General features: G+C 38.2%; 1 protein-coding gene across 1 annotated transcript in view; it reads left to right on the top strand.

Moving 5' to 3' along the window:
- CA10 (carbonic anhydrase 10) overlaps positions 1-21,533 on the top strand; it is a 153,384-nt gene that overhangs the window by 111,373 nt on the left and 20,478 nt on the right. The window contains exon 5 of the mRNA XM_054278701.1: positions 13,587-13,772. Within this exon, the coding sequence (XP_054134676.1) occupies positions 13,587-13,772 (186 nt within the window). The remainder of the gene's footprint in view (positions 1-13,586; positions 13,773-21,533) is intronic.

The following is a 21,533-nucleotide window of genomic DNA, read 5'->3' as shown; positions in this document are numbered from 1 at the left end:
CAGTTTGGAACATTTGAAACATATGTTAGAGAATTCTGTCCCTATCAAATTTTGTAGCAAAATATTTTCAGGATCCTGAAGAAGGACCATAATTGTCCTTTTTCCCATGCTTTCTAGAGAAGCTTCTAAACTTCCCTATGGTTAAGCATGAATCTTCCATGGAGATAAAGGTTTTTTAATAAAGAGTTACTCAAATTTAACAACTATCTGGACAACTATCACCTGATCTTGCTTCTGACACTTCCAATAGGAGAGTTCCAGGCTGCAACCACAGTAAAGAACAGAATGTTCATGCCTTCAGATTCAGGAATGAAGGTAGGTCAGTGCTGACAATGTGTTTTAAATTGTTCCTACCTCAGATGCTCTTGCAGCACTACCAGATCCATATTTAAATAAGAATTTATAATCTGTCCCACTACCTTGGTGGGGAGAAAAATGTGTTCAGGTAGCTGGGAACTAGGTAAAACTGTGATGTGGAAGTGAAAAGCTGGATGTTCACTGAGCATTTCCTTTTGGGTAGAACACACAGATCCCTGTGCTGCACGCTTTTGTCAGGATTTAGGTGAGTTTCGGACTTGCAGAAAATATTTAATTCTTCTCCAAACACCAAGAACAGAGACGCACAACAGACAATGAGTTTACCCAGAAAAGCAGGAGACACTTGAGACCTCCCCATGTGTGTTTAACTTCCTGAGTAACACAGGGACAGGTATTACATGAAAAAGAGATTTAAAATTATGACTATCCCCTATGTATAGGACAGTAAAAAAAGAGATCAAACTAACCAATTCACTGAAAGATGGAGGAAAAATCCCTTTGCACAATTACAGATAAAAACACTAGGATTCACATTTTTCTAACGTGAAAGCCTAAGGGAGGTATTTAGGAGCTTCTGAGGATTATTAGAAACCTAGAATGTCATGACTTACAGAATTCTGTTTACTTAGCACTTCAGAGAAGGAGTTTATGTCAGCTAAGGTGCCTAGATAGGGAAAAAGCCTAGATCAGGATTTCTCTGACTTGGAGCACATGTGGAGCAGTCTTGGTCTCCATGTGCTTTCAGCACAGGCCTTCAACCTCTGGCAGCTGCTGGAAGCAGCTGTGGCTCAGGGGGAATTAAATCACTGATATCTGCCACCTTGTGCCTCCTTTCAGGGTGGTGGCTCAGACTTTGAGGAACACTCGCCTTGAGTGTAGATATTTCATTTTAGAGATTGTTGGTTTGACTTTGCTTTGCTTTTGTAAGACACAACGTACAATGAAAGGCAGGGATTTAGGAGTATCAACCTTTTTTTAAAATATATAAATGAAAAAGACAACAAGCAACAGTATTTAAACCAATCTGAAATCCCTTAAAGGTGATTTGGCCATAATATTTCTATTCAGGTTTTTACTCAGTACTTACTACTAAGTTGTCAATTATCAGCTTGTCGGTATCACATAATATTCAGTAATCCCTCGGTGCTTCTGTTATGCTCTAGGCTCTATAAATTTATGTTTCAAGCTGGGGTTTTTATGCTGTGAGAGCATAAGCTGGTATGGAAAAAAAAAACCAGAAAAAAAATGGAGGAAAAAACACCCAAAACCAAAACTAAAACCAAATCAAAAACAACCAAACCAAACAAACAAAACCAAAAACCAAGAAATAAAAAAACCCCAAACTTTTTTAAAAGAGCTGGAATTATACCCTGAATACGTATCTCTGACTTGACATGCCAATAGCCACATATGTACCTGGATAATTATACCGATGCTTTGAATGCCCGAGTGGATCCATATATACACAAACCCGCAGTTTTAATACACAAGCTGCACTCAGTCTTGAGGTGGAACTTTGAAATGAAAAAGTCTTTTTGATATTCTGACTGGCACATTTTAGGATCTTTGCCCCTACATGAATTTTGTTATAGTCTGAGGTCTACAAGAATTTTCTGTTGCTCCGGTTTATTTGTTAGGTTTTTAATATCTGTGCCATCATCACATGAACCTGCTGCCCAGCCACTCAGCTGTGTAAGGCAGACTGATTGGAGACACTCTGACACTCCTGAACATGTGCAGAGGTTTCATATACTCAGAGAAAAGTAAATTCCAACAGTGATGAAAAATATTCCTGCAATTAGAGGCAGCTTTTTTAATGCCCCAATGTGGCCCAGCCCTGAGGTTCCCACCACCTTTCTTCTGTGAGCCAGAATGTTATCTCAAAATATTGGGCACTTTGGCCCGGTGTTCTCATTGCAAGTGAATGTCAGCAATGGAGGGATAATGGATTAGATCTCCAGCAAAATCTTCCCTTTATAAATTCAGTCCTTTGCCAAGTCTGTTGATGCCCTACTTTCAAGACTGTCATAGCAAGCAATTCTGGGCACTCTCTGTTTCTTAAAAACAGGGTGCTAAAATCAATATAGCAATATATTGTTGAAGAAAATGAAATTAATCAATAGGTTTGTCATTTTAAAGATGATCAAAGGATTTATTAGGCATCATCTAGGCTTTAGTAATAGTTGGTATGAAAATAATAAGACATAAGCTGTATTAGACATACAAATCTTTAAATTACATCTGGGAGTGGACATTTCTCTCTAAGTGAAGGGTTAGGAGCAGTTCCTATCTCTGCTTTAGCCTATATTAGTCACCAATTACATACCAAAACCTGGTAATGCTCACAGATTCCAGTAGCTCAGGGGCAGCAGAATCTCTGAATTTAAAACCATTAAAAATACCAAATGTGCTGAAATTTTTACTGGACTCTTGTAAGCAATAGTTATTCTGATCTGCAAGAGTTAATTTCTGAAAGCTCCAGTTTGGCCTAAGCACTGTCTAATTAATATGAACATAAGCACATTTAAAGTATTTTCCTCTTCTGCAGGCAAGAACAGCAAACCTGAGTGTGAGAAGAAACTCTAAAACTCATCTTGGTTAGGGATAAAGAGAGGGAGGCTGTCTTTACACTGTCAGTAAGATGTTCAGCACCTCGCAATTCCTCAGCTTTAATTTATCCCAAATAGAACTGTGAGCACAGAAATACTTGTGCCAACACCCAGAGCTGGGGAAGATCCTCCTACACAGGCATTTGAGAGCATCCAGCCCCAGCTGGCCACAAAGGAAAAAAGGTAAAAAAAAAAAAAAAACCAAGAGGAGAAGCAATTGCTGATAAATAGATTGTAGATCAATAGCTGAAAACAGACTGTTTAGTCTTCCTGGGAAGATAATAAAGATGAACTTGTCAACAGGTTTCAACAGATGAAACATTCCTGAAACTTTTAGAATGTAGGTGATAAAATACTTCTTAAAAATTAACTTTTCTATGTGGAAAGCTGAGATTCTCTCTAGTCTAAATGGTATCTGTATTGGAAAAGCATTTTCATGTGCTGATTCCTAGCTAACTTTATCCCATAACTCCTTCCTCTTTTTCTTAGGGATTCTTTTGCAGAGCCAGATAAATCTGTACTTTGTAAGCAAAGCAACCAAGAAAACAGAGGGGAATTGGTGGCAAATTGTCACAGTAGTAAAATTGGTTTTCTAATAGCCTTTTCCAGAATGGTTTCTCACAATTTCTTTAGGATTTGAGCTAATGGAAAAATGTCTTTCACTCTACGTGGAATAAGACATATGTGGGAATGATCTAAGAGGGCAAAGGTTCTTCTTGGTATCCAGAGCCTTGGCTTTGGTTACTTGTAAAAATGCTGATTTATGTAACTGCTGTGTACATGGAGCTTTACAGGAGATCATTATGTGGAACCAAGGACTGGCTCTTCCCCCGTAGCCATGGAATCCATAAACATGGCAGGGAATGGGAAAAAAACCCGACCAACTAAACAAAAAACCCCAAAGCAACCAAAAATTAACAAAAGAGAAAAGAATTGACACAAAATTTCTTGACCAAGTTGAGCAGAGGAGTGCTCCGAAGTGAATCTGGAGCTCAAATTTATGTTGTAACCCAAATTTCCTACTCTTCTATCCACCTTGCATTATGCATTGTCAGGAGAAAAAGTGAAGAGTTTTGGCAGAGTGGGAAGTGACAAGAAAAGCAAAGATAGGTTCAGGACAGGGATTGGTTGTTTGTTTTTCTTTTATTTCTTCCTCTTCTGCAGTTCTGCTGTTTTCTCAACATAAAAAGTACACAGATGCTTTTGAGGCAGACAAAATGAGAACAGTAAAGCAATTCTCTGTTAAACTGGAACAGTAATAATTTGAACTGGAAAGGCTAATTTATTCACCTTCTTTAAAGAAACAGAAAAAGCAGGCCAGGACAAAACAGCTCTCTTCTGCTCTAAAAGAAAAAAAAAAACTCCCAGTAAAATATGCTACTAGGCAGAATAGCCCACAATTTTTGCATGCCACAAAGGATTTGCCTTGACACATAATGAGTTTTATTGAGGTCAAATTTCAAGTTATCTAAATACTAGTTTACCTCCAGAGATACAGGGCTTGGGAAATTATATTGCAATAATTATGAATTTTTTTTTTCTTGGCACTGATTTGAGAAGCAATGAATATTATAAGTAACACTATTCTCAAAAACTTTCAAAAAAAGCTCATAAAACTTTTTTCCCTTTCATGGCTAAAAAGCTGAGTTTGTAAACTTCACATTTCCACTCATTTATAATTTAATTAAAGCATCACCATGCTTCTTGGGCTACACCACAGCTCAGTCCCTGCAGTTTTCCTTAGGATCAGTTCATGGATCATGGCTGGAGTAGGCAGAGGATCACAAAAGACAGCAGCAGCCCCTTCCTTATTTTAGAGAGTTTATGAAAACTTAATAGGCCTAGAAATTCGAACATCCTGGCAGCAAAGGACTAGAGAAATAAATAAGTGGTGTTTTCTAGCTCTGGGAAAATTGAATCATTAACCTTAATAATGGTGTGTTTTGACTGTAGAGTAAAACAGATGAGCTTTGAGGGCACATCCTTTACCTTGGGCAGGAAACTCTGTGATTCTCAGGCACTTGGATCTGCTGTTCTGCATGCAAAACAACAACAAAGAACAAAGGTTTTTTATTAATCTAGGCCTGTGAGAGAGGACATTTTTCTCCTCCTTACTATTAATAAAGTTAGTAAAAAATAAAATGTTTCACTTCTATAGATGTCTGTATAGAGATACATATACATACCTGTATAAAGATATACAGATTCAGGTAAATAAAGCAGTGGGTACATTAATAACCTACACAACATTACACTGTTAATTACTTAACCTGAAAGATACTTCTCAAATTAATTTAGCACAGCCTTTTTGCTAATACTATGCACAAACAGTAAAGTGGAAGATGCACCAAGAGTCTAAATGAGAATTTCAATCAACTGGCTATATCTCATCCTCTCAGCAGGGAAGGATGTGTTGGGAATGAAAGTACTGAAGAAAATGTAGAAGCAATATCAAGATCTTAGAAAGCTGGAACATATTTATTAAGACACTGTTGATCAAATGAGATTTAAGCATCAAATGTCTAAGTCTGTCTTGCTAGATGGTAAACATAAGGAAATTAAAACACACTAATTTCAATATACATCCTATAAATTTCTGTCTGATCTGGATTCCTTTGGAAAACCTCTAGCTTTTCAAGCCAAGACCTCTCTGAAAGAAGAGCTCTGAAATCAGGCAGCTCCAAAGGTCAGTGTATCAGTGTAACTCATTAAAAAGGAACTCAGGCCTTCTGTTTTTTAACATACTCAATTTTACCTTTTGAAGCCACATAGAAATGGAAAGAGCAATTTTTCATTGATCTGTATTTCTCATAAATTTGTTGGCTTCTTTGCCATTTACAACCTTTTAAATATTTATCTAATCCTTCAGATTTTGAAAAGGCAGCTCTTTTGACATCCCTTTATCAGAGACAAAAATTATCCTTAATACAACTTTTAATGCAGATTCTTCAAACAAAACCAAACTAAAATCTCTTTATATACTGCAAGACTACATTAGGGAAAGGAGTTCTCTGAAACCTGTAATATTCCTTAATTACTTTTTGACTTAGCCTATTTATAAACTAAGGTTAATAAACTAAGAGGAGCATGCAAATGTATTTTTCCCTCCTTCATGTAATGCTTGTGACTGTCACAACACAGGATGAGGGTTGCTATCAGTGGTAAAAAAGTGGCAGTGGACACACAGGATTTTTAACAGCTGAGTTCTGCAGTCTGGCTTAGAATGCCCCAAAATATCTTTTTTACTCACAATGGAATGCTTTATATTAAGGAGAGAATGATATCACGGCAAAGCATGCCCAGCTATTATTAGTGCAAGACACCATAAATTTGGCTGCATTTGCTTTAGGCTCCACAGTTACTAACAAGCAGAAATCATTGTATTAATGGAGTAGCGGAAACAGAATTTATGCCTCAGGTTTTAGCTTTTATATTTTTCAGACTGTTCTGCTTTAGTGTGTGGGTTTAGGCTTCATATGAAGGGATAGTAAGCTCCCTTCACAGAGCAGGGAGACAAAACAATTCCTTCTCCAGCTGGGGACGCAAGGACGAATGATCCAGATCTCAGCCCCAAGAGCACAAACAACGTGGACTGAAGGGAGAAAAACAAGAAGGATGGGACTGCATGGGCTGGAGCTGTAATTGGACAATTAGCTCCAACACACTAATGGACCAGAACTTATAAAAGTGTGAGACCTCACGACAGGTTGTCCATTTTGTGACCATTTTGGGTTCACCTGGGGCATAGCCCTGGCTGGCCTCTTGTGCTGCCCAAGGTGGATCCATTGAGGCCTCCTAAAAAAACCCTGCTTTATTCTTTAGCTTCATCTAGTCTCTGTTCTAGATCAGCCTTCACAAGGCATGGCAGTGAAGCACTTTATTATCCCTAAAAGGCAGCATGTGGCCCATGCACTCTGTGGTGTGTTACCAATGTCCTTGGAGCAATTTCATTCCTGCACATCCTATGGCATATAATTATCTCAAGACCAACCATGACCCTGTGGTCTTCTATTAAAATTATATTGTGTTACAGAATGGAGTATACATTATTGAAGCATATTATTTTGATTACTGAAATTTGACATACTGTTCTCATTAGCCAGTAAGGCTGAATATTTAATTTATGATGTTAACTCCACATTTTTTACTAGTCACTTATGGGAAGTAAACCAGCAAAAATGCAGAGGAGTAAATGGGAAAAGTTCCTGCTGAAAATGGGGCTTTAAAAGCAGCAAAAATGTATCATGCCATATACTGGTAGATGACACATTACATTAGGCCGGTAAATGGGTTAATTAGGCTCATTAACATCATTTCCTTTATAAAGTTTGCAACTGAGAAGATGAAAAGATTATGTTAATCTTTACACTTCTCTCTTACATTTTACATTTTTCACATGGGCCTTTTTTAATCAAATATTGATGATGGTGCCTGTTGTTCTTCAAAGCCCAGCAATTAGATTGCAGCTCCCTCCCAGTAAGTGGTGTTTTCTTATCTTTATTCCCCTTCTCTCCACATTTTTTTTTTCATAAACGCAACATAAGGTCCATTGAATTCTTGCCAGAAAAGCCACTCCAGATGTTTTATCAGGTGACCAAGAAACCTGCAGAGCCTGAATCCCCCAAACTCTTCTGGAGCTGTGGGACAGATCCCACAGTTCTGTCCCATTCCTGAATTAAAGCCTCAGACTACAGCAGTGCCACATAAACCAGATGAATTTTCCTTTTCTTCCTGGCTGTCCCTGTGAGATGCAGGTAAAGGCTGTGTGGAATGGGTGGACACTGCTCTCTGCTGGCAGCAAGGAAAGCATGCAGGAAACGGAATTTTCCCCTAAAATTACTTTCAAAAATAAAGCATTTCCACGATTTCTTCACATAATGTTGCATACAGTGATTAAGCATAAAGGCAGGGGGAAGGTATTAGGATAAAATAACTCTTCAAATTTATAAATATTAATTGAAAGCACCTAAATAAAACTGCATCTTCTGTAGAAAATAACTGCTTAAATACAATTTTGAAAGTTCTTTTGTACATGTATCTCCATACACACAGAAAATTCCTCAGGACCAGAATAAAGATCTCAAAAGTTTGGAAAATCAATAGAACAGCTGTCTCCTATTTGAATATGGCAATCTCCTCTTTAAGACAAGACTTCAAAACACTTCTTCTTTAAAGGATTGTTTAACAGCAACTCTATAAAACCATTTTATATTCCAGCTTGGGCCCCCTCTAGTAGCAGCTCGAGGAATCAACACCATAAAACTACTGAAAATAACCAGATACCATAAGCACAATATTAAGAGAACAAATGTTCTCATGTAGTAGCCACTGCTGCTGCACGAAATAAAGGAATATAATTCTGCTGCAGAGAGCAAAGCAGGTTGCTCTGGCAGGTTACCTCTGAAATTCTGGTTTGGTACAGTGCTTCCACACTGCCCCTAAAGTGAGATTTCAGATCACACACCTGAAGCAGCCTCTGCTTTGCACAAGGGAGGTAAGGGTACTTTCTATAAGGGTACTTTCTATAGTCCAGTCAATTTAAATCAGGGAGGAAAAAACTTTATATCACTGGACATGGTCAAGATACTGTGAACAACCACCAAAATAACCTCATTAAATGAAAACAATTTGCTTGAGGGGCTCAGAAGAATGATTCAGTTTATTACTGCACATAGAAACTCAAGTTCAGATAACATTAGTTAGAGAGTGAAATTTTCCATGGGACAATTCTTCCTAACTGTCAGGAGGAAAATTAATCACTCTGGCAAAGATGTTGACATATCCCAGTGAAACAACAACAAAAAAAGGATACTTATTTTTGCATTTTTTCACCTTAAGATGCATAGATGACATATTTAATATTAGTGTTAATGCTTTAATGTTTCTTGGAGCACCCGTCCCTCCACGGAGCTGCTCATGGAGAGGAGCTGAGCAGAAATCCACGTCACAGGTTCCTTGGGATCCCTATGGCACTGCTGCCATTGCTGAGGAGCAGAAACCAAAGGTGATGGTAGATTGGTTCAGGTGCTGCTCACAGAGGAGGAAAGTCCACAATTCCCACCCGTCCCAGAGTCTGCACAGCTGCTTTCCTGTTCTGCTGGAACGTGGCACTCCAGGAGGAAAATATGGAAAAGCCAGGCCGCAGATGATCAAAAACTGGTTATTGCAGCACGTAAAACCAGGGCACTATAATTCCTCCAAAAGACAACTCAAACCTTGGTGATTTGTTTCCCTCCAAAGCAATAAGCCTTCTTTGGACTGTATGTATTTTTATGCTGAAGGAAGGAACACCCAATATTGCAGATAAGATCCAAGGACACCAGAGAAGGCAGCCATGCACAATTGATTTTCCTGCTCCCTTACATTCAGTGCTGCTCCAATGGCAGGTTCTGATACAAGATTAAAAATGTTCTTGGAACTAATCTTCAGCTCACTTTTAACTTTAATAAATCCAAAAGGTAATAGTTCACTATCTGTAAGGCCCCAGGAAGCAGAAGGTCTGTGCCACCCATTGAAGGTGACAATGAACTGCAGATGTAGCATCCATCCCCTTTCCTCTTGCATTCCCTGCTCACATTTCCAGCATGGCTTCACCCTGAAACAGGCTTCCTTTTCTCCTGCTCAGCGTTTTGAAGGCTCTTTTAACAGAGGCTGTAATATAAAGATGTAGGCCACAAAGGAAGTTCTGACAAGTATTTTGTTCAGTACTATCTGCGGAAGAAAAGACGAAGGGAACAAGATGCAGAGTTAGCTGGGACAAAACAAAAATGTTTCCACAGATACTGGGTTAAAAACCACCATTGGGGCGGGGGGGGGGGGGAGAAGAATGTTTTTGGACTGGTTTTTATGTGGATTTTGTTTTGGTTTACGGATTTTGCTGTTTTTTTTTTTTTTTTTAATTATTGTGGGGTTTTTCCTAATGGTCATAAAGTCTGTAGCATTTCAAGATAAATGCTCTGCAAAGAGATTGTGTTTCTTGGGTGTGCATTTTTATTGACTTTGCTTATGTTCCACCTTTCAAAGAGCAGAATTGTGCCTTTTTTTGTGGTCTCAGGGCCAAGTTATACAGAGCTATCACAAGATATCCAGATCTCATTGAGAAATGAAGTATCAAATATATCAGTAGTCTATGCCCATATGGATGTTTTGCATCAAGATAAAGAAAGAGAAAAATGCTGCTGGAGAATGATGTTCACAAAGCTCTGTGAGCAAGAATTAAAAGCAGTGAGATTTAAAAGAAAATAACTACATCAGGAATATGTTAATAAATTAATTAAAGCCTGCCAAAGTTGAAATGTTCCATAATTAAGATTGAAGCCCAAGAGAGTGCTCTCTTCTAACTGGGGATTTTGCCACGGATAATATTACCTGTTTGGAAATGTTTCTAAATCTGTGAGGAAAATGAGGTCAACTGAGATTGTGGCCTAATCATTAACTTGTAGGATTTTGGACTTTTCTGTTTTCTCAGACCAGCTTTATGGATGATTTATTATGTTTTCTCTACTGCAGTCTCATTTCTAGCACATCAGATAAATGTGAATATTAATCTTTTTTAAAAAGAGGAGGTCAAGATTTAGTGCTTATTTCTTCTCCAGGTTTGTTTGCTGAGTTTTCATCTTTGTGTATCTTTCAAGTCAAGCACGCAGAGAACAAAGTAGAGCAAGAAGCAGCACAAAGGCCACCATGCTGAAACACCTGAGATCCATCTGACTAATTAAGGAAATCGTTATATAGATCTTAACTGATCTTTTTTATGAGCCTTTTAAACTACCCTATAACATTTTATCCAGTCCACATATAAAAATTAAATACTGTGCTTTTTGGAGTAGCAGAGACTGTTCACTGAGACAGGAAAAGGGAACATCTTTCCCACAAGGTGCCTGCTCTCCATACCATTTACTTTGTAGGGTAATGTACAAAATGCAGAAAATACTTCCTTGTCAACTTGTACACCTGCCACCTTTTGCAAGGCCACATGCAAGTTTGCTTTCCCCAAAACCAACCTAATTTGCTGTTCTGAAATGAGTCACCATCACTTTAAAGGCTCAGTACTATAAATATGAAGAATCCTTCTCTTACCAGTAGTGAGCAAGATCAGGACCTCATTTTCCTGCAGTAGCAGTTAACACTGTACAATAAGGAAAAGAAAACATATTTGCTGTGAAAAAGGCATTTGTGGGTATTGAGCTTGCTAACAGAGGGTGAACACATTCAAGTGTTGTGTTTCTGTGTCCTAACTGTAAATGATTATACTTGAAACCTGTAAAGATGGTAAGATTTTGGGGTTATAAACCAGACAATATCCTGAAGTTCAAGAAAGAAATTCACATATGATGGTCCTTCCCATAATCAAGCACAGCCAACTATAGAGCCTGGGCAAGTCACAATGTCTCCTCACAAAAAAAAAGTCCCTCAATATTTCAGCCTTTTCATTCAGCTTTAATCTCAATACATGGAAAATATAAGACCCTACTTCATAAATGGGCATGTCCTGAAGGTGCAGTTTGGTGCTGAATCTCAAGTGGTCTCCGCAGCTCCTCCTTCTTTGGGCACACACAACAACAAAACCAGCGCTGCCTCTAAACCTAAGAAGGCACATCAAAGGGCCAGGCCTTGTATTTTCATATTGGAGATCTTGGACTTTGTTCTGCCTGGTGCGCGGTCTGTGCCCATGCAGGAGAGTTTAACAGTCTCCCTTCCAGTGTTCTCACTTCCCATCAGATCAGATGGCACCTCAGATGCTTCACTGCTTTACTGGTATTCCCCATCTGCAGCTGTGCAGGAAAATTCCAGTTTCAAAAAGTCATTATGAGCACTGCATTTTTATGAAGCGGGAAATAAGAAAGACAAATGTTACTCCTGTTCATGAATATGCCTCTTATCATTTCCCCTCTCTACTCTGTGGACAGTGATTTGATTCACACTGGGGGTTATTTGGGTCAGTTTTACTTGGAGAGGGAAAATAATGGTAACCTCATTTGAGATTTATGCCAGTTTAAGTAAGAAAGCGGTTTCTGAATATTTTTGCATAGCTGCTGAATTTAACTGAGGGTTCAGTGAAGCATGAGCTTCAAAGTGTGAATAAGAGGATTTATCCATTTCCCCCTGTTTGTTTTTAAACTGCATTTGTTATTTATGATTAGCAATTTTGTGTCATTTATATGCAGTGTACTGAAACTGAGTTCAATAAACTAACCTTCTTTGACTTATTAAGCTAAACTTGGTATTTAATTATTATGCATGCAAAGTCAAGTAGAAAAAATAAGAAGCATTTATAAATAAAATCATTGTGGTTTATTTGCAATGAACAGGAATATCTGTCTTTATGCCTTTTCATAAGAAATTTATTACTGCTTACTTTAAATTGGAATAAGCATCAAAAAAAAGTAGAACATCTGTATCAAAGTTTAAAGAACCACAACAATCAAAAGCTGTTTAATCTCCTACATTTAGCTCAAGTGCACAGTCTGTTCTGTGTAACTTTTTACAACATACTGTGAAAGAAAACACGTCATTTAAACTCAGTAATTAGTATTATAGATAAAATGACACTGCAGCATATTACCATAATATTAATTACGGTAATATTTACCATTAATTACCATAACACTGATGTAGGATAGGATATAATACATAATAGTCAGAGTGTCTTTAATTTTACAATGAAGTGCAAGAAGCATATTGTTGCTACACTTCTGCTTCTTAAATTAAATGAATGTTATTCAAGTGTACATTTGTATCCATGCAGAATGTTTTTAAATAAATAATAACTCTAATTCAAACTGGTATATTTGACTTTCTAATGGCATAAATTAAAGAATTTCTATGTCTAGAAACTTTTTCTAAGACGGTGGAAATCATTACAGAATTATATTCCGTATGAAAAATTTTTGCAATAATTTTTCATTACAGTAGCTGTAAATCAGTTTGCAAATTTGCCAATGAAGCACAACATTGAGCCTTTTAAAAAATAAAGATGAATCTTAAGGAGCTATTTGATGTGTAGCATGAACTAGACATATATAATCAAATTGGAATTAGTTCTGTTCTTCTCTGGTTAAAAGACCTGGCAATTGTACACATAAAATATTTATAACAAAACAAAGAGACTTGCATAGGAAGACAGTGAAAGTTTTTATCTACAGCTCCAGGAGACATAGAGTTCTGTATTAATGAAAAATTGCATCTCAGCTTTTTGAAGCACCTTTACTTTTGGGTAACTTTGTTATAAATATTAAAAGAAGGGGGAAAAATTAAATTTCAGATTTGTTCGAGTGTACTTTAATAATTTATGTCAGCTGAAATGTTCCCATTTCCCGTGCAGAAATTTTCAAATGAAGCCATTATTCAGACCTGGCAAGAAAAGTACTCTAAAAACCTACTTAATTAGAAGTGCAACAGTCCTATTCACCATGTCAGCCCAAGGCTAAAATGTGTACATAGGGTTTTAACAAAATATTTGAATACACAATGTAAGGTTCAAAGCAGAAATTGAAGTGTGACCTGAGGTTGGTTGTTCCATCTCACAACCACAAGATGCGCCGCTGTACTTGAGTGAAGGCGCGTAAAGAGCAAAACCCCAATCACTTTGCAAGTTTTGGAGATTATTTTGAAAAAAAAAATCTTTTTTTTTTTTCCCCTCCTCTCCACTTGGTTTAGGTCAGTGGGACGATGTACAACACAGGGAGACACGTGTCCCTGCGGTTAGACAAGGAGCACCTGGTGAACATCTCCGGGGGCCCCATGACCTACAGCCACCGCCTGGAGGAAATCCGGTTACACTTTGGCAGCGAGGACAGCCAGGGCTCAGAGCACCTCCTCAATGGCCAGGCCTTTTCTGGAGAGGTATGTCGCCGTGGGGAGGTGGCACCACCAGGAATTACCCGCCTCTTATTTCTGCCCGAAGGTGTTTGCAAGTTAATCTGTAAAAACTGTTTTCCTGCAGCCGTTCTGAAAATCGGGGAATTGTTTAATCGGGTCTCTTTGGATGGGGCCTTTATATCTCTTTTAAAGGGAATTACAAGATTAACTACAGAGTAATCTGGAAGTGCTTCAAATTCCCACAGAAGTGCTACTTTTGCTTCTCAATGGTGTGTAAAACTTCACATTGAGTATCATCCTGCCTTTGGTTCATGAAGAAACAAGGCGATACTTGATTCTGGAGATGAATCCACAGAATTCTGCTCAAGAAATAAAGTTAACTGCATACATAGTCCCTGGCAGAATAGTAATGTTTTATCTTAAATACATGTCTATAACATGTATTTCCTGTCCCAAGAAAGACCATAATTTCTTGATTCTGATATCTATTCTAGAATGGCTCATTATTCTTGCTGGATAAATATTTTAGTGGCTTAGATGGAGCCCTTTTTCAAGATTTACAGTAAAGTTTGCAGATTTTCTGGGACAAACAAAATGGGATCCTTCCATTTTCCTTATATAGGAACATTCTCACATAAAAGAGATGCATGAGGTTTGCAGTACCCCATCGTCCTCCAGCTTGGGCCATGGCTGTGAACTACGCAGTGTCCAACTCTACAACTCAAAATAATGCTTCACAATAACTCTGTGTTACTTTAGGGATTATTTTTAAAGCCACTCTCCTACCATTCTTTCAGAATATCAAAAAAGAAAAGCTTTCTAATCATAAAGCACTTATTTTCTCAAAGATGAGTAATCAAATTAACATCTGTACTATGCATCACAGACTGGTGATGTCACTTAATGTGTGGCATTTTCTTTGGCACTGAGCAACAGCAGTTATTTAAGAGTAAGAAATTAATTCCAGCATTGTTACCTGATGATATTATAATTGATGGCAATAATTGGCTTTGTTTTATAAGCGACATATAGCCTGTGGCAGCTTTTTTGTGAAATTACTAATGACTTACTCAAGTGATTTTGGTTGCCTTTGTTCAATTCTATAAGTGAACTCATCATGTATTCCTCCTTTAAGTGCTGAAAGTAAAGAGTGTTGTAGTAAACAAGGTCTTTGCTTTGCTGTTCAGACACATGAGCGCAATATTCAAAAAAAAAAAAATTGACTGAACATGAAAGCAAAAATCTGGTTGAAACACACCACAGCACTTGTAATGTGTCACCACCATTTCAGATGCTTTTAAAAGAGTTTTTAATTCATCAGTCCTAGACTATAACAATGGAAAAATGTAGAGCGTTGTCTGGCAATACTTATTGTTATTAGCTATAGGTTCTTCTGGTTTTGAAAGCTGGAGTTCTGAAGTACTATTAATATTTGGTGGTTTTTAACAGAGACCTCAACATTTCTTAATAAGAGCAGAAAACTGAGCTTAGTGGAAACTGCTGTCCGTCAGTCAGGCACAACTGGGTCTGCAGCATGTGCAGGATTCATCTTGTGAACTGAATCCTCCTGCACTGAATAGAAAGAGCTCAGCACCTTCAAAGGATTAATCAGTCCTGACAGCCAGAGCTGGGTCTCTTAGGACAGGGCAAATCACTCTGTGGAGATGCATTTTCCTTGACAACAGAGCACAGACAAACAGCAGGCAGAGGAGTTGAGATTCAAGGACTCCCTTTCAGATACTGAGATGAATTCAGTGCTTTGGTTGAGGTTTTTAATGTACCTGCCATGGAAGCATTTTGTCACTGATGATTTGCCATAGGCACAGCTTGCCATATGCAAGTTATTACTCTGAAAGTTCTATCAAAGGCAAAGAGAATTCTGGATTTTAGCTAGAAAAGGCAAGTCCATTACTGTCCATCTCCTTCCATCATCTTGAACTTCATTTACTTTTTCTTATCTAAGTATGAACATGCCACTACTTTACTACTCTGCTAATAACAGAACCAGCTGGCAACACAGCCTTCATCTGCTTAACCTTCAGTATAGGACTGGCCAGAAGCAGCTGTCATATTCTCTCAAATGCAAAATTCTTAGAAATAACGAAAATAGATTTTTTAAAATTTCTTTTCCAAGGCATGTTCAATGTGAACAGTATATATTTGGTGTATTTTGTTACACGAATCTTTGCTCTTCTCCATTTCAGCCATTTATTTCCCATTTCCTCTGACAATCAAAGCACAAAGTGACTGAGCTATCAGTCCCATACAGCACCTTCAGCCCAGCCTGATGCTTTGAAATCCACGTTCACAGCACAGCATGGTCCCATCACTTCCCATGCTGGCACAAGAATTAATCTGGGAGCATCCATGGCTACAGGAGCTCAGCCACCCAGTTCTCATTACCTGCTGCTGTTTTGCCGCCCTGAAGATTGAAGTATCCTGGTGAGGTTGTGCAGACCCAGCTCCTTCTTCCTGCTCCAATCCACCAAACTCTCAGTGCACTAAAATTCACTAAATTTGCACTGCACTAAAATTCATTAAATAATGCATTAGAGGAACATGGCTTTCAAATTAGGGTTCTGCTAAGATTCTCCAGAAGAAGCAAACTTCTACCCTCTTTTTTATTTTATTTTCTGGGAGAGCAGAAAAGCTTATGGTAATGTGCATAAATGATAAATTAGCATACTTGCCTGAAATAAGGAATTCTGATTCAGAGAAGGATAAAAGACTTCTTAGTACTACTAAGTGTACCACTGTCAAGTGCTTTAGAAGACAGATTAGTGTTCATTGCTTGCTCTCTTCACATTAAGAAAACAGGTTAGGATCAATAAAACATCACAAAAATATGCTACCAATAAAAACATCATGAAAAATACATAAAGCATTTGCAGAAAAGATCACCATGGGCAGAACGTGAAGCCCTCTTTACCACACACTCCTTTAGCAGGATGTGCCTGTATTTCAAAGACAAAAACTAATAATCAAAGAGCCAGGCAGATTTCTCATCCCAGTAATGAGTATTGTGGTTTTGGAACTCATGGGCTGTTCTGAAGAGTATTGTGGCACTCACCTGTGGAGCCAATTTTACTCAAATCACAAATTACTACGCTAAGACTGCTTCAGTTGTTTTAAATTTCGGCACATTTTATTCCATTTTTTTCTTTCAGAGCAGAGGAGGCAGTGAGATATTTCCAGTGAGGTGGCTCATGGGCAAGCCTGGGAGGGCGGTGCTGCTGTGGTTTCAGCAGTTCAACCTAGCCCTGACCCTTCCTGATTTGGGCACAATTACTGCCGTGAAAGAGGCATCAGGCAGGAATATTTCCATCTGCACCCAAGGCTGCAAATCACAGCCTAACGCCAGGAATTCTAGTGTAACTCAGAGTACCCTATGGGAGCCTTAAAGCTGTCATGCTTCTGGTACCCAGGTTGTCCCTTTGAGAGTCTGTCTGTACCCACAAACATGATTTTATTCACACTCAGCCAGCCCTTCTGTGGGGAGGGGCATCACAGGCAAACCAGCCAGTTCCTGAAGGCATCTGATCTGCACGCTTTTAGGTGAATCACAAGACAAATGGGCAGGAAATCAGGGAAATTTCTGATAGTTTCTGCTTGTCTTTCATTAAAAAAATCTCTTTTTAGTCAAGTTCCTTCCACAAGGTACTTTGGTTTTGACACATAAGCATTTTCCAGCAAAACCCTGTTTCAGCAAAAAAAAAACCCAACTAGTTCTGCTTATGATTAGTGCAAACCCTTATTCTGTGTGAAGCCCAAGGGTGTGTTCAGTTAAGAGGATTTTCACTGTTTGATTTATAGCTTAGAGCCTCCCCATGTACTGTTCCTAAGCCACAGAAGGCACAATAGAGGAACTGTTCTTCCTCCTGACTGGTAGAGCCGTTCCCTGGTGCAGTTAATTAGAAATAAAAAGGAATCACCCTTATTCTTCCAGATTCTAATGAATGTCAGTCTATTCTATTCTCACAGGATTTTCTTTCAGAAATCTAGGAAAATGATGAAAGGAAAAATGGCAAGGCAGAAAAATCCCCAAAAACAAAAGCAGCAACAACAACAACAGTTCCGAAAGCCTTTTACCCATGGCAAATTTGAAAATATCTCACTATTTTTTAGATACAGTCAGTATTGAAGATGAAGACTTCAAAGAAAGTTGGAGATCTTTTGTTAGAATTTTCAGATGTCAGCATATTCAGGGTTTATTCCCACTAATCTTCATATACATAAAAAATCCCTGGAAATGAGTGAAACCATGGGGATGATGACAGATGTAATTTGGGATGTATGTTGTAACTGTTACAAGCACATAAACTATGGGGGTCACAATACAAGAAAAAATAGGATGCAATCTCTAGGATTCAAAATACTTAAATTCACCTAAATTTAAAATGCAAACTCCATTGTGAGCTTTTACATGATCTTTGTTTTTTCTTACTTTATGTACACAAGGTATTGCCAAATAATAAAGTATCCAGAAATTCCTAATACTGTAGAAATTACCAAAAGATTAAGGTGAAAAGAGAATTTTAAAGACACAGGCTTATTTCCTAACAAAGAATATCACATCAGTTTTTTGATGCCATCTATCTTTCAAATGATCTTTTAAACTCATCAATATTTTGGTTGTGATCACCAAACAATCTTTGGGCAGCTTAAAGTAGATCAATTTTATCTGTGTACTGCTGGATACTATTCCTTATTTTGTGCTTATTTTTTCCTTATAAGTAGCAACTTATAACTAACAGTGAATTACTATTATTAAATCTGAAGATGTACATCGTTTAAAATAAAATAATATAAAAAAGGAGAATTCTAGAAAACCAACAGAATTATTGAGCTGTATCATCCTATATGAGCTGAAAATCTGTCCTTTAATGTTTATGAAGAGGAAAATAGAATTGGAGTGAGGAGCTGGAAGAGACCATCTGTCTGCTTTTAGTTTGTTGTTTTGTTTCAAGCTGGGCCTGAACCGAAATCCTAATTCAGAAATGTGCAGTGCTGGAAGCTGTCATGTCATGGTCCCCTTGGAAATTCTGAACTGCGAATAGCTGCGCACAGCAGACACTAATGACAGCCCTTGGAATGCTATTAGCACGTCTCCCCATTAACTACCAATTACCTCCCAGGGTAATTCTGGTGCTGGGTTTACAAATGACAGAGGGTGAGTCAACTGTGGTCAGGACAACAGGCATGGCAGGGTGAAGCCATGAGAGCTCATGGTGTTTGCAAAGACCCAGAAATTTTGGCCGCCTGATTTCCCAAAATTCATTCTGTTATTATTCTGTTCCATTTATATGGAACAGAATAACAATGGGCACCTTAAGCAGGCAGAACTTGTACTGTTGCTGCTCAAGTCAAAGTTCATCATCCTCAGACAGTGCACTGTGCAAGCTGCAACATCCAGCTCCATCAAAGAACAGTCATGAACCTCCTGTCATATATACAATATATGTATATATACAATATATATATGTATATATATATATATATTGTATATATGAACCTCCTGTCATATATACACAATATTGTGCCACCCAGAAAGCCTTTTATCATCCATACCTGAACCTGCCTCTCACCACCTACCTTTCAAATTTCCAAACTTGTAAATGTAGAACAAGAGGTTGATAAAACAGATGCCAGATAGAGAAAACTGTAGTATAATAAATACACCAAGCTAAGTAGATCCCAAAGTACTTCTGGATTGCAGGGCCATAAGTATTTGACAATATTAAAAATAAATGAAGCAGTGAAAAATAACTTTCAAGACGTGTCGTTGAAGTTCATGGAACTTCAAAGATGGGGTGAATACCTCTTAAAAAGTCTCTAATGTATAGTAATTTTTCTTTGGATATATAGCCTCAGATTTATTGAACCATTTAATTATTTTGACAGTCTTCACACTTGGATTCTAATCAGAAGACCTGTGACTGAACAGCTGTTTATCAAACTGGCTATTAATGAAGCAAATAAAGCTATCCTTAGCATGCACAGATTTCATCTGTACATCTTTCTTACACCATCTCTCTGTGAAGAAATAGAGCTGCACCAGTTTCTGATGAGCAAACTGCACTATGATAACACCAGCATGCTTCCCATGTAATTTTAATGCATTTTGGAAATCTTATTTACAGCAGTGACACTGCAAATAAGGGTCAAAAAGAGCTGAATATGGCTGGGTGAACACCTCCAGCCACAGACAGTAAAACTATTGCAAACAACTTGAGAAAAAACAGCACAGCCTTTGTAATCTGAAATCTGTGTCCTACTGTGATGCATTAACCTTCAGGTTTTTGGGCCAAATTTTCTCAAATGATTAGCATAGTGAGAACTGAAAACCCAATGTGTGTGTGCATACATATATAAACGTGAGATAAAACCAGCAACAGGTGAATGCTGAGCTGGTTTGAATGAATAATCCACTATTTAATAGTTGGTTAGGTGAAAATATTTTCTTATGTTTATTAAGAAGCTGTCATTGGTGTTCTGTTTAATGAAAAATTTTCCTCCTCGTACTCCTCCTCCTCCTCCTGATCCTCCTGTTCTGAAGCAATGTGAGCTGCTGCTGCTTTAGATAGGTTGCACTGAATTCTTTTTCCCTTTATTGCTGCTGGCACTTTTACCCTTCTCCCCATTTGTTATTAGCTGTAGAGGAACCAGAAGGAAATGGGATCTGGGGGAATGGCAGAACCCAAGCTGGTGGTTCCCCTGTGCAGAGGAGTTTGCCATGGCAGCACCACCTTCATTCCTGCTTTTCTTTGCTCTGGTGTCTTGTCTGGACTGAGATGAGAGCTGCACGGTCAAAAGTATTTTGTTGAGAGACAGTTCCTCGAAGGTACAAGCAGATCCTGCAAAAGTCACTGGCAATTGAGCTGTTCCACAGCATCCCTCACAGAACATTTTCTCATCTAACTACAACAGAGACCTATATCCAGCCTCAGCTGCAGGGACTGTATGGTTTCATCTGGGTCTTTTCAAGTAGCAGCAATTACCTTGTCCAATTAGATCTACTTTTGTTATTAAATTGTATATTTACCAGGCCTTTGGTTGGCCAATAATAGTGTAAATATGATAAGGGTATAAAACTGCACAGATCTGTGAGCAAACTACTCCAATCACCTCAGCCTGTGGAATAATCAGTGCCTGTCCCACCCATGAGATTCCCAGTACCAGGATTTGTGACATTTGCCAGATGCCCATCTCCAAGATGTTCCTCTATTACTTACTGAATTTTGAGTACTTCATTTGTAAAGTATGGTATAAACATGAAAGATGCTAAAAAATATCTTCTGTTCTAGTGTTCCTTACTTAAAAATTAGAAGATCCAGCAAATATAATAACAACATAAAATCATTTATCAAGGGTATAAATATAGTACTTTCTACTCCCTGCTCAGAGTATGAGCGGATTAAGCCTGTGCCTGTTCTCCCAGCTATCTTCTGAGTTAAAGGCAGTTCTTCTGTTGTCTTTTCAATTTTTTTTTTCCAAAACAATGCATGTATTTTGTGGTGCTTCAAATAACACAGAATAAATTTAGCTAAAAAATCACAGAATGCACAGGTTTAATGCTCCAGAGTTAAGAAGTGGGAGCAGAAGAGCTAGTTGTGCCTCTCCTAGTCTGCTTGCCCTGATAGTCTTTTTGTGCCTCCCTCTTTGCTGTCTTACCTGCTCTGCCACAGAGAGAGGTCAAATAAGGCGAATCAAACAAATTAAAGTAATTCAGAAGGTCGGAGGTTTTCTCAGCCACAACATCAGTTCTGCTGAATTGCAGCATCACTG

The sequence above is a fragment of the Melozone crissalis genome, unplaced genomic scaffold (assembly GCF_028551555.1).
Source record: "Melozone crissalis strain CALT ecotype California unplaced genomic scaffold, PUWL_Pcris_2 ptg000026l_1, whole genome shotgun sequence".
NCBI classification, from domain to species: Eukaryota; Metazoa; Chordata; class Aves; order Passeriformes; family Passerellidae; genus Melozone; species Melozone crissalis.
The sequence above is the reverse complement of the archived record's forward strand: the minus strand, read 5'-3'. Positions and strand labels throughout refer to the sequence as shown.